The sequence below is a fragment of the Tachyglossus aculeatus genome, chromosome 16, assembly GCF_015852505.1.
Source record: "Tachyglossus aculeatus isolate mTacAcu1 chromosome 16, mTacAcu1.pri, whole genome shotgun sequence".
Lineage (NCBI taxonomy): Eukaryota > Metazoa > Chordata > Mammalia > Monotremata > Tachyglossidae > Tachyglossus > Tachyglossus aculeatus.
In genome coordinates this window covers 8,901,490-8,915,278 of record NC_052081.1, presented here as the reverse complement: position 1 = coordinate 8,915,278, position 13,789 = coordinate 8,901,490, and the positions used below count along the sequence as shown (strand labels likewise).

At 41.9% G+C, this 13,789-nt stretch overlaps 1 protein-coding gene across 1 annotated transcript in view; it reads left to right on the top strand.

Moving 5' to 3' along the window:
• Positions 1–13,789, top strand: part of COP1 (COP1 E3 ubiquitin ligase) — a gene marked incomplete at its 5' end in the record, with an annotated part of 172,595 nt that overhangs the window by 132,506 nt on the left and 26,300 nt on the right. The window contains 3 exons of the mRNA XM_038758162.1: positions 8,947–9,064; positions 11,161–11,285; positions 13,283–13,443. Coding sequence (XP_038614090.1) covers positions 8,947–9,064; positions 11,161–11,285; positions 13,283–13,443 — 404 coding nt within the window. The remainder of the gene's footprint in view (positions 1–8,946; positions 9,065–11,160; positions 11,286–13,282; positions 13,444–13,789) is intronic.

The following is a 13,789-nucleotide window of genomic DNA, read 5'->3' as shown; positions in this document are numbered from 1 at the left end:
ACTATGTGCCAGGCACTATACTAAGCGCTGGGGTGGATACAAGTAAATTGAATAGGACACAGTCCCTGTCGCATGTGGGGCTCACAGTCTCAATCCCCATTTTACAGAAGAGGAAATTGAGGCACAGAGTAGTGAAGTGATTTGCCCAAGGCCACACAGCAGACAAGTGGAAGAGCCCGGATTCAAACCCATGACCTTCTGACTCCTGGGCCCATACTCTATCCACTACATGAATCACAAACCTGAATTTATATTACATGCAATTAAAAACTCCGGAAGATATGAAAAAAACATGCTTTTTAATCTTTGGGTCCTTTCATGCATTATCATTGGCCCAAAGAGTCTAAAATATTTCAAAATCAAAACCTACGTATTGCCAGGTCCCAGGAATACAGATGTCATCTTCCACCATAGGATATATCTCGCTCTTTCCCTCACTTAAAAACCTGCTGAGTATTTCTTCCTTTTTCTTCTCTTTGGCTTCAAGCGCAGGGATTTAGTGGCAGAAAAAAGGAGTAGAAGATCTGATATCTTGGGAGAGACTCCACCTGATTTAAAGCCCAGTAGGTGTGTCTTAGGCTTCTTTCATTTTCTTCCCTAGCAATCCCTTGATTGGTAGGTGGTATCTGGGAACAGATACCTCACTGTTCTCCTAGTACAACGCAGCCCATATACTTTGCTCCTCTAATGCCAGCCTACTCACTGTACCTCGATCTCATCTATCTCACCACCGACCTCTCACCTACGTCCTGCCTCTGGCCTGGAATGACCTCCCTCTCTGACAGATAATTACTCTCCCCACCTTCAAAATCTTATTGAAGGCAGATTTTCTCCAAGAGGCTTTCCTCGACTAAGCCTCATTTCCTCTTTTCCCATTCCCTTCTGCATCACCGTGATTTGCTCCCTTTATTCACTCCTTCTTCAGCCCCACAGCACTTATGTACATATCCATAATTTCTTTATATTAATTTCTTTCTCCCCCTCTAGGCTGTGAGCTCATTGTGGGCAGTGAATGTGTCTATCACCTCTGTTGTATTGTACTCTCCCAAGTGCTTAATACAGTGCTCTTCACACAATAAGTGCTCAATAAATACAATTGACTGATTCCAGGTACACATTGTACAGTCATAAGGTGAAATCATGGTGTCAGTTTAGGGCCTGCTCTTTCACACATTGTGGAGAACAGAAGAATGATGCAACTACAAATATATTTTGAAAGGAATTCAGTGTCAATATCAGAAAATCCTTGAATAAATAGCCCATTATAAAATTATGCTAATCCATTCCACCCAAAGTAATCCATTTGAAAAGAAAATAACTACCTTTGCTTTGTAAATTTACTGAAATTTTAAACTGTCGAAAGGTGTTTTGGAATATTTTGACAGTCATCAGTAACACCAATCAATGTTTGATATTGTGTGTAGCCCATGTTCAAGGTGATTACTCCAATAGCAAATGGCAGGGTGCCTCTGCAAATCCAGATTGTGGGGAAAACAAGGATAAAAGATGCAATGAAACTTCTCCAAGAAATCTACTTGTTCCTTTTGCTGATTAAGATCTCTTGCTGTTGAATCGCTTGTTCCCTATTTAATATGAAGCAAGTTACTTATGGGGAGATTTAATGGGCCGCTTTGTCACAAGCTCTAGACAGGTCAGTATAAAATGTCCCTAATGTGTAAAGAACATTAACCATAGCCCAATGAATGTCATCTGTAACCTGAAGCCATAGGCAGTCTGTTGAATATAAACATTCCGAAGCTGGGTAGCAAAGGCTGCCGTTCCCTCCATTGCCGCAGCAGAGGGAGATGTGGATCTTTCATTAAATGATAATGGTGGAGGGCAATTCAACAAAAATAACTGTGTGTTTTTAAGGTTCCCATTAAAATTAAGAAGGAAAATCACTGAGCCCTTCGGCAGATGCTGTGTAAAGTTTTCTTGAAACGGCTTTGACAACACAAAGACCCTGATTATCCTTCTCCTGAACCTCGCTCAGACAGAATGCCAGCTGAACTAAATTGTGGTTTTCACCAAGGATTAAATGGACAGCCATGCTATTCACGTTTGACCCTGACCTGATTTAAACTTAGATCTCCAGTTGCTTCATGGGAGGGCCATCATTGGGTAAATTGCTGTAAATTTGGTTTTGTTTCTTGTTTTGCACTCAGCCGCTGTTCAGATTTTTCTTATATAGCTGGAGTAATGTATTTACATTAGAACTCAGTGAAGTGGTGAGGAAAGAGCCCAGACCTGGACATCAGAGGACCTGGCTCATATGCCCGACTCTGTCATTTGCCTGTTCTGTGACCTCGGATGAGTGACAATTGCTGTACCTCAGTTCCCTCATGTGTAAAATGGAGATTCGATACCTCTTCTCCCTCCTACTTAGACCGTGAGCCTCTTGGTGGACTGTATCTGGCCCTGATTATCATGTATCTACCCCAGTGCTTAGTACAGTGCTTGTCTTATAGTAAATGCATAACCAATGCCACAAACATCATTATTATTATTATTCTATTTTTGTTAAGCACTGTTCTAGGCGCTGGGATAGAAGCAACTTAATCAGGTCGGACACAGACCCTATCCTACTTGTGACAAACATTCTAAATAAGACGGAGAGTAGGCATGGAATAGGTGGAACTTCTAAATTGTGTGTGAGCATGACTCAGGAAGAAAAAGGTAGATGTATCGGAATATCTCTCTCACACATACACACACACACATGTTTAGAGGTCATTATAATTGAAGTTGGCACAGTTGGGGAGACAGATTGCAGGAAGGAAAATCAGAGCCAACTAAACTTTACCTTGAATAACTCCAGTAAATTGGCTTTAAGTTTACTTCAGCTTATGATGTTTTTGACTAAGTTTTATAAACTGGAGGAGTACCAAAGAGATCATCTAATTCAGCCTCCTCCCTCCAGGCAGGATTGAGTGAAAAAACACAGGCCTGGACGTCAGAGGACTTGGGTGCAGCCCCAGACTCCACCACTTGTCAGCTGTGTGTCCTTGGGCAAGTCACTTCACTTCTTTGCCTGTAAAATGGGGGTTAAACCCTACTCTTCCCTACTTAGATTATGAGCCCCATGTGGGGCAGAGATTTTGTCCGACCTGATTAACTTGTACCTGCCCCAGCATTTAGAGCAGTGCTTGGCACAAAGCAAGTGCTTAACCAGTATTATTATTGTTATTTCATCGTCAGTATCTGGGGTGCACAGGATGTCTGTTATCCAACTATTTATTGGTCGTGGGCTCACTTATCCCCGGAGAGAAGATTGATCCTTTAAGAGGGATAAAATCACTGGACCCTCTTCCCAAGTGGTTTATGACCTTATGGCCCAAACTGTGAAGTGGCATCCAGCCAGTGCTCTGGTGCACTGAGCAAGGTGGCTAGGATTTTGCCCAACATAAGGAATTAGTGTCACTGAGAAATTCATTTTGTGTCCTGAAGGGAAGTTGCGCGTAATCGGGGCAGTACATTTCCGGTGTTCAGGTTCAGCACCACCTAGGAAAAACAGGACTGAAAGTCATTTAGGGAGAATCTGCCTTAGTTCACACTGGAAGAATGGATTCAGATCCAGTGCAGGCAGAAAGCCAAGAAGTGAATAAGTTGTCCACTTTAGGTACCCAGATTTGAGGGTGATGGCTGTTATTGCCTAGGTATCTCCCACACTGTCCTTCCACTTGCCTGATGATGTTCCGCTGACATCATCGTGTGTAGAGAGAAGCAGCGTGGCTCAGTGGAAGGAGCATGGGCTTGGGAGTCAGAGGCCATGGGTTCTAATCCCTGCTCCCCTACGTGTCTGCTGTATGACCTTGGGCAAGTCACTTCACTTCTCTGAGCCTCAGGTACCTCATCTGTAAAATGGGGATAAAGACTGTGAATCCCACGTGGGACAACGTGATCACCTTGTCTCCCCCCCCCCAGCACTTATGCTTTGCACATAGTAAGTACTTTACAAATGCCATTACTATTATTATTATTATTAGAGAGGGCAATACTTCATGAAACTTGTTTTCCTTTCGGAAGAAAGAGAACAAAGATAAAAAGACTGCATTGCTATTTGTGCTACAGTGTTTCCCACTTGTTTATCCCAATATTCAAACCGGTCTGCTCTGCCTGGTCTCCTAATTGATTCGTTTTAGTCGTCAAATTATATAGCCTTTTCTGACAATTACAAAACCACCTCCCAACATTATTTTTCCTGTGATCATTATCATAAGTTGGGCTTTTTTTTTGGTCAGTGGAGTTTTTTTCCTAGCCTCTTGAAAGCTACCTCCAAATCTAACCCCTTGTCCTGACCTAATTTCCTTTCCTCTTTCCTTCTAGAGGCTCTCAATTTTGTTTCTAGAGCCTTCCATCCATTGTCATGAATTGTGTTTTTCTCCATGGAGCTACATAGTAATGGCTATACAAAGCTGATAGTGCTTACTGTGTGCAAAGCATTGTACTAAGTGCTTGGGAGAGTGCAATATAACAATAAACAGACACATTCCCTGCCCACAACGAGCTCAACGGTCTGAAGAGTAGCGTACATTTTTTTAGTAAAGCTTGCGGGTAAAGGGAGAATGTGATGTGCAGGAACTGGTAAGGAAAGTAAGCCTTACCTGTGATTTCCAGATGACTAGAGAGATCACTGCTTCTCGCCTTCAGCTTCATCACTCACTCGTCAGTCCTCAAAATGTCCCCAAATCTGGTGAAATGTTCATCTCTTAACCCCTGTTATTACGGGAGGATGGTAATATCCCAACAGTAGTGCCCATCTTATAAAATCCACAAAGCTTACAGTTTTTAAAACATCAATTTGCAGAAGATTTTAACCACTGTTTCCCTGTTCTATTGGTTTTAAAATGTTGACAGTAAGTAGTAGTATCCTAAGGAAGTACAGTAGGAAAGTTTTTCTGGCACTTGAAAGAACAAAAAATGTATCACCCTCAAATATCTTCCACCCACCTCATTTCCTTTAGGAAATAAACAGGTAATGAGATGAATATGTATTCTTTCCTCCTTACCTGGCTGAAACCACGAAAGTGGCCCGAGACTGATGTCACTTAGGTAGGACTCAAGTGCAAGCTCAGAGGAATTTCATGAGGGTACTATCAATCTACCATTCTTTTCCAAGACATCATTGATAATTCACATGTATCACCTGCCCTATTTGTACTATGCGAGGACGCAGGAAACACAAGTTATTTGGGGGTGTTTATCAGCCAGTCAGGAACTACGACACTGAGTGGGTATCCCCTTGTCTCCCCCTTTTAGACTGTGAGCCCACTGTTGGGTAGCGACTGTCTCTATATGTTGCCAACTTGTACTTCCCAAGTGCTTAGTACAGTGGTCTGCACACAGTAAGCACTCAATAAATATGATTGATTTTTGCCTCTCTAACTGGGTCTCAGGTCCGTAGTCTTTCCAAAGCTAGCAGTAAGCAGTATTGGAACTCAACACAAAAGCATCCCTCATTTCAGCCCCATTGGGCCTTCTCTGTTTATAAGTCTGTGGAGGTTACGGACTTTAGTGGGGCTAGAGAGTTTGCTTGCGGTGGGGGTGGGGGGTGATAAATAGCTGCCTCTTGTTTACTCCCACAACTTTACCTGAAATGGCGAAGAATTTGTAGTGTAGAATCCAAGTTGGATGTAGAGAGTAGAGCCCTTGCCGGTTGTGGACAGTTGGACCTCAGGAGAGATTTTACTGCAATCTGGGATTTATAGGTTTTATTTTCCCCCTAGAGTTTGGTTTCTAAGGTCTCCACTGCCTTAGCAGATGGTATTTTTATCTTGTTTTGAGGAAGTCCATATGGCCTAAGAGAAATGGTATGTCTTTAATTATAAAGCTTAACCACCTGTTCTGGTTTTAATGACTTGTAACCAGAATGAAGCTCTAAATAAATAAATAAATAGCTCCTTTAGTTCAATACATAAAACCCTCCACTGGGCAGCAACACTTTAGCCTGTGAAGTAATCAGTTAATAATTAAGTGGCTAATTTTAGCACCCAGCGGCCTATCCCCTGGCCTAGTGCTGATAGGAGCAGACAGTGATTGATGGCACTAGCAGCAGACAGAGGCCCCGTTGTGCTAGGGCCAGATGCTCATGAGCTTGGATTCTTTATTGTAATCTTTCAAAGGTAAATGCCTCTTCAGTCCTCAACTTTCCAGGCAAATACAGCCCCTCACAGTCTGTGTCTTTCCCTGACCTGCTTTTGGCTTTCCTGCTCTCAGATATTGTAGTTCCTTCCTGGTAAATCGAGTAGTGAGAAGAGAGGTCTTTTTCTGCTCTCACCTCCACTTAAACTCCCAAGTACTTCCAGAAGTGGGGCAGGTTCAGATTACCGGGACGGGGGCTGGGGTGAACCAAAACCAAGAAAGCCACAGAATGTTTAATCAGTCTGTTACTATGTGTACTAAGCCCTTGCAACAGTACAATAGACATGATTCCTGCCTTAGAGGAGCTTACAGTCTATCAGGAGAGTCTGGCACTAAAATAAATTATATTTGGGAAGAAGAAGGAAAGGGGGTTGTGTATGTGAGTTAACGTTTTGTGCACAGGTAAGTTTAAGGACTTTTGGATGAATGTGATCTAAATGTGAAAACTGTTATTCCCAGTAAAGTCTTATTGCCAAGTGGTCAGGTAAGATTTCCCAGCTGATAGCAAATGCTTGTATTTCTGGCATTGATTTACCATCAAACAGAAGGATTTTTATGGGAACCGTTACTTAGATGTGCATCCTTTTGGCATAGAATTTGTCAGAGTATTAAAAAATGGATGTGATTCAGAATTTTGGTAGGCAGCGTGTTTTTTATAGTAATGAGGGAGGCTTTAAGGGTAGTGAATGTGATCATAAAAGGTCTTTCCACCACAAGACAGTGTCATACATAATAGAGAAATCCAGTTTCTCTTCCTCCACAGTCTGATTTTGCAGTGCAGCTGAAGTTTCTCCCAATCCTAGATGGATGCTAGGATAGGATTGAAACTGTTACTGGGTTCAAGCGCAGCACAACTTTCTGGTTATGGAACGTTTGGGGCCTGTCTGTTTTGAATTGTGGTCCTACAAACCAGAAAAGATATCAGCTAACTGATCATGTTCTCATAGAAAAAGGAAACAGCTAGGAAGATGTCCTTCTGCTTTTTGTGTTGTTTTGTAACCACTCACGGAATGATGAATAACAAGTTCATTACACCAACCTTGGAAGTCAAAATGGCAGGCCTACCTTTTGCTTTAGGTTTTACAAAGCTGGATTATTAGGGAATTAATAATAACAATAATAATAATGGTATTTGTTAAGCATTTACTATGTCCCAGGCACTATACTAAAGTGCTGGGGTGGTTACAAGCAAATCAGGTTGGACACAGTTCCTGTTCTGAACAGGGCTCATAGTCCTAATCCCCATTTTACAGATGAGGTGACTGAGGCACAGAGAAATGAAGTGACTTGCCCAAGGCCACACAGCCGACAAGTGGCAGAGCTGGGATTAGAAGCCATGACCTTCTGACTCGTGGCCTGTGGTCTAGCCACTATGCCATGCTGCTTCTGTATACTAAGAAACATGATTTTTAAAAGTTCTCCATCACTGTTAGGTTTCAAGACCCCCAGTTTGGCCATCTGTGCCTCCCCACAGCATCTCCTTTATCCCTTCTTTATCCTTTATCCCTTGCTTCCCCTTCTCTGTAATCAAGAAATAATTTCAGTTTTATCTCTTTTGCCTTTCTCCTCCTTCCTCCATCCCTTTTGTGAGGAAATAACCCTTATTCGTTATTAATAAAGCCATTCCACTTTTCTCATTCAAGACTCCTCCATTTCCATCACTTGAATGTGGATCAGAAAAGGATATCCAACCGCTCACAGTGTAATTGAAAAACAGCCATCTCTTAACTGTTATTTCATTTTATTTAACTTGAAAAGGAGAGGAATCCATTTGTCCAGCTTGCCTCCTTTGATAACAAGCTTTTGTTTTCCCAGACACTCCATGTCCTGCACCATACCCAACACAGATTTTGTATCTATTTCCTGATTATGGTGCATATCATTTTCCTAGCCAGTTAGAATTTCTCAACCACATGGGAGTCTTTTCCTGCATTCATAAGATTCTCAACATATTCCAAAATGCTATCAGTTGAGGAGTTTTGTAGAGGGAGGTGCAAGTAAAATGGGGTGGTAACATGATCAAGCTAGATTCTTTCAGAACTGGGTTTCTTGAAGGGAACTGTTTGTGTAGTTTAACATCCAACCTGTAAAGAGCTCTGCAGCACCTACCGAGCATCCTCTCTGCAGTGAAGCTTTTTTTTCTTTCTGTAGTATCAGAGCATAATGAAATGCATCTCGACATTAGAAAGGGAAGGAATTGTTGATTAACCTTGCCGAACTGAAGAGGATACTTGTGGGTTTTTGTTCTTCAATGGGAATTGACATCTTGCTGCATAGAAATTAAAATGTACTAGTACTTTTGTAAGTGATTTCTTTCCTGTGGTTTTCGTGGGGAAAAAAACCTGATGAAATAGTACTACAGGAAGTGGAATTTAGATGACTTATTTTCACTAACAGAAGTGTAAATTCCCCTTGTTTGAAAAGTGCAGTCGGGGGGTATGAGTGGAAAAGACCATTTCAGTTTTCTTTGAACTACTGCAAAACTATATTTAAAAATATAATAGTAATCCAGGTTAGACTACTAATAGCCTCCTATCTTTCTGACCGTCTTGATATATTTTTAGCCAACTGCCTTTTCCATGGTCCATGGTAGCAAAAATAATACTATTTGTTGTTCTAACCATTTGCAGTAGAATAGCTTTAGAACCATGTGCTTTGACTTTCTTTACTTTAGTCAGAGATGCTGCATGTCAACTTCTTGACCAGAGAAGGAAAATATCTCCCGGTTTTCTGCCAATTGAAAAAAGCTGAGCACTTTTCATTTCTCCACCCATTGCAATGTCACCTTGTCTCATTTGCTTCCAGATCACTGTGTCCACTACTACGATCTTCGCAACACTAAGCAGCCAATCATGGTGTTCAAAGGGCATCGCAAAGCGGTCTCCTATGCAAAGTTTGTGAGTGGGGAAGAAATTGTCTCTGCGTAAGTAATACCATTGCTAAGGAGAAATCCTGATGCAAAAAACAGATCTTCCATTGTTTTGTGCATATGTGTTTGTGATGGAGAGAATCTAGCTCCTATGTGTTGGGGTAATTGTAGAGGATAGCTCTTTGTGCGTTTGCATTCTGTTAAGCAGCAGATTGTTGGGCTGCAGAAAACCAGATTAGGAGATGTATTCTCATCTGAATCAGCTTTGTTGTATTTGCTATTTTCCCTTCTGTGCAAACGTTCTGCAAAACACTTAAATTTGGAGAAGCAGCTGCATTTGAGCCCGTACTGCGGTGACTTGTTTCTCCCTTTGAAGACTCAAGTTTGAAGATAGTTGAAGTCTTAGATCATTGAATAATAAGCTCAGTATTCTTATGAGGTTTGAATAGACAATTGTTGACATTATAAAAGAGCTGCACAACTTAATGGGGATTTGCACAATTAGGGCCAAGGGAACAGAACCTAGTAAAAATAGAATGTTTTTTCTGCCACCACAGTTTGCTCATGGCTTGCAAAATCACTTGATTAACTCTTCTTGCATCTGCCCAGTGAGATAATCATCATCATTTTCATTTTATGTTAACAAAACCAAACCTGGATTTGTCAGGAAACTTTTCTAAGGACACACAGGGGGCCAGGGACTCTGCCCACCTTAAATCTAAGGTCTTTCATCCTTTTTGAGGACTTAATTAGCACAATTGATTTGTTGGAGTTGTGGCCAATATATTTTGTATATGAGGGCATGATAATCCTATGGTAGAATTTTGTCAGACATAAAATGCTATGTGATCCGGCAGAAATTGTCTCCTGTTCTCCAAGGGGAATAGTATTTGTGACTATTTCTTTAGAAAAACATAGAGTTTGGGGTTTTAAATCATTGAAAAACTGCACCACATGGAGGTAGAAGAAGTGAATTGGAACTCAGCATACCCCTGATGAGGTGAAAAGCTGGCCCACAGGATTACCTATTTCAACTCTTTGGGCAATGGTGGTGCTCTTAGGAAAGGCAACTGTCAAGGGGTGGTATTGTACAATAATAATAATAATAATAATAATAATAATAATAATAATGGTAATAATTAAGCATGTACTATATGCCAAGCACTGAAAAAAGTAAGATTCATTCATTCAATTGTATTTATTGAGCGCTTACTGTGAGCACTCAGGTTGGAGATAGTCCCTGTCCCGTATGGGATTCATAGTCTATATTAGGAGGAAGAACAGGCATTGCATCCCCATTTTACAGATGAGGAAACCGAGGCACAGAGCAGTTAGGTGACTTGCCCAGTGTCACATAGCAGAGAAGTGGCAGAGCTGGGATTAGAACCCAATTTATCTGATTCACGGGCCCATTTTATTTCCAGTAGGCCATATTGCCTCAAAATAATGGGTGACCTTTTTCAGTATGTCAAAGAATTCTTGGCAATAAGACTTGACCGCTTCAGTTTTAGCCTTCCAAAAAAGTACATGGGTAATTACATTTTGACTGTGGCTTGTAATTACCAATTTTTAGCTGCACTGCGTATGGCCGAAACGTTCATTGATCCCCACGCATGCTTGTATTCCTTGAGTCTTTCCGTGCATCAATTTCCCTTATTTTCCCTCTCTTATGGATTTCATTGATTCACACACGCCCATTTAGATTCTGACCTCTAGTGACTTTCAGAATATGAATTCACATACAATCTTATTAGATACACAGAAATCCACTAAGAGAATGCATTTCTGTTGCATGAAAATACAGCAGGTTAGAGCATTACCCTTTCACCAAAAAAAGCTTGCGTAAACAACTTCATTTTCACGTCTTAGTTTTTACTTGTTTAAGAAAAGTTATAAGAAACGCCACCCCATATATAGCATTCAAAATGGAATATTGCCATCTTAAATTTTGTTAAAGGAGTAATAAATGGCTGGGAAAATAGTTTAGCCTTAACAATAATAACGTTTGACAAGTTTCAAATGTAATTTGAAAATCCACTGAACAAATGAAAAAGAGGAGTCGCTGGAATTGGGCAGGGCTCCTGAATCCAGTCCACTGTTTGGCAAAGCGGCCCCCAAATGCATTGTAACCCTCTGTGCTCTGACCTCAGGTCCACCGACAGCCAGCTGAAGCTATGGAACGTGGGGAAACCGCACTGTCTGCGTTCCTTCAAGGGTCACATCAACGAAAAGAACTTCGTGGGCCTGGCTTCCAATGGAGACTACATAGCCTGTGGTGAGTAAAACCACCCTCCATTCAAGGAACTGTACAGGGAGGGTTTGTAGGTCACCAGAAGGCTTCTGGGGAAGCAGCTCATATGTACTCTTAAGTAGATGCTTAAAAATGGCCAAATTGCATCTCTGTGGTTTTTCCCTAAGATGCAACAAAGCTCTCGGCCTTTTTCCTCGGGATTTCATGTAAAGGGTTGATGAGGAAATGTTGGCTGCATCTGGCAGCTACGGCCTTATTTCAGCCGAAGCTGTATTGAGTGCTGGGAAGAAATGAATTTCGCTCTTTTGGTGCGGTGACTTGCTGTAATTTTCATGTGTATCACAGTTTTCACTCCCAGACCTATAAATCTGATCATTAAACAATCTGCTTGATGATCCTCAACATGCATTTATTTTTATAGAATGCTACTTGAAAGTAAACGCTGCGTAAACATGGTAAGAAAGCTCAGCATTTGGGGCCAACTGGACAGTCGACGCTATTTTATGCCAGCAGAGCAGCCTCGTATATTACAGAAACCTGTCAAGCTTTACATATTTTGGGTAGTTGCCTGCAAAAGGACAACAAGCTAGCCAACCACCTAATTCTCCCCAATTGTGTGTACAGACACACACACTCTCTCTCTCTCTCTCTCTCCCCCTCCCCCCTCCCCACATTGCTAAAAAAAAAAAAAAAAAAAGCCTGCCGCAGCCACAATCAAATCAACAAATCCTGCAAAGTCTGGTCTTGCATTAACATGAACCTCCACACTGTACATTTCAACATTGGCTTTACTGAGTCTGTTTAATTTACCCCTGCACTCCCAGGCCACCCCTGGGACTGCCATCTTCTATCGTAAGTTTTCCTGTGAGAACTCAAGGAAAATAATTTATTAAAAGTATTTCAAATCATTTTTCTACCGGTTATTCCCCATCAAAATACTTTGTTCAAGAGCAAATAGTCCTGTCAGCCCCATTAAAGCTCTGTGAATTGTTAGGTGACTGCCATCATCTGTGGAACGAAACTTCAATCTCATGTCATGAGCGGCAGTGTGGTCCTGTGGAAAGAGCACAGGACTGGGAATTAGGAGATCTGATTTCTAATCCATGCTCTCCTTCTTGCCTTCTGCATGACCTTGGTCAAGTCAATCAATTTCTCTGTTCCTCAGTTTCCTCATCTGTAAACTGGGGTGCAGTACCTGGACTGTGTGCCCCACCAAGGGAGAGGTGGAGTCTAATCTTATTGTTTTGTATCTACCCCAGCATTGAGTACACTGCTTGGCACACAGTAAGCCTTTAACAAATGCAATGCCACAATTATGATTTTTATATCCCTCGAAATGCGCATCTCACCCACCACATCCAACTGCAGATGGGCTGTGGAAATTAGACTAATCCCAACTGCTGGCCAGGGGGCTCACAGCGAACAGTTTGGCATGGCAGTGCCCCACTCATGGGTCAGGTTTGGGGCTTGCCAGTACTTTCCAGCTTCCACCCGCATCCAGTCTGTCCAACTGATGCCTAGCGGCAAAAGAGGCCCCAGGAAAATATTCGTCTCCCCTACTCCCAACCCCCGTCCTGAAAAGCAGTTGTGTTTTTAAATAGAGTGAATGATATTCATTCTCTGTTCTGCATTCTCCCACTGACATGGAACTCTGTGGTCACCAGTCCAAAAAGCTCATCTCACTGAAAGTCAGCCACATGGAAGGGTCAGCAGCAGGTGGAGAGCTAGGTGTTTAGCTCTTGACGTCAATGACAGTGTTGTTATTATTAGTTTATTACGCACTTACTATGTGCCAAGCACTGTTCTAAGCACTGGGGTAGATACAAGGTAATCAGGTTGTCCCACGTTGGGTTCCCCATTTAACAGATGGGGTAACTGAGGCACAGAGAAGCTAAGTGGCTTACCCAATATTACACAGCAGACAAGTGGCAGAGCTGGGATTAGAACCCATGTCCTCTGACTTCCAAGCCTGTGCTCTTTCCACTAACTCCATTTTAAGTACTACTTTTTTTCATTTCCAGGAAGTGAAAACAACTCCCTCTACCTTTACTACAAGGGTCTTTCAAAGACACTGCTGACTTTTAAGTTTGATACTGTCAAAAGCGTCCTAGATAAGGACCGGAAGGAAGACGACACAAATGAATTTGTCAGTGCTGTATGCTGGAGGGCCCTGCCCGATGGGGTAAGTTTTCAGTCTCTCCTTTTGCCCAGTAATTCTGGGTGCCCAGCGTATGTCCATTTAGGCTGATAGTTGTCTGTTCTATACGTGGGGTGTTTGTGGCTTTTAACTTAGAAAACACAGAATTACCCCATAGTTTGAAATGGTATATGTGGAAAATGAGGCTCAGATTCTTTCAGGAATGTGGATTGAGGCTTTAGGAGATCTAGTTGAATGTTCTACTAATGAAGGATTGGTTCTTCCAAGCATACTCCTCTCTGTGCTTAATTTAGTGGCTAAAGGGAGAATGGTGGCATTTTCCCTGGAGACCTAGAATGTCAGGAACAATCTTTTCCTCTTCCCCTTCCCC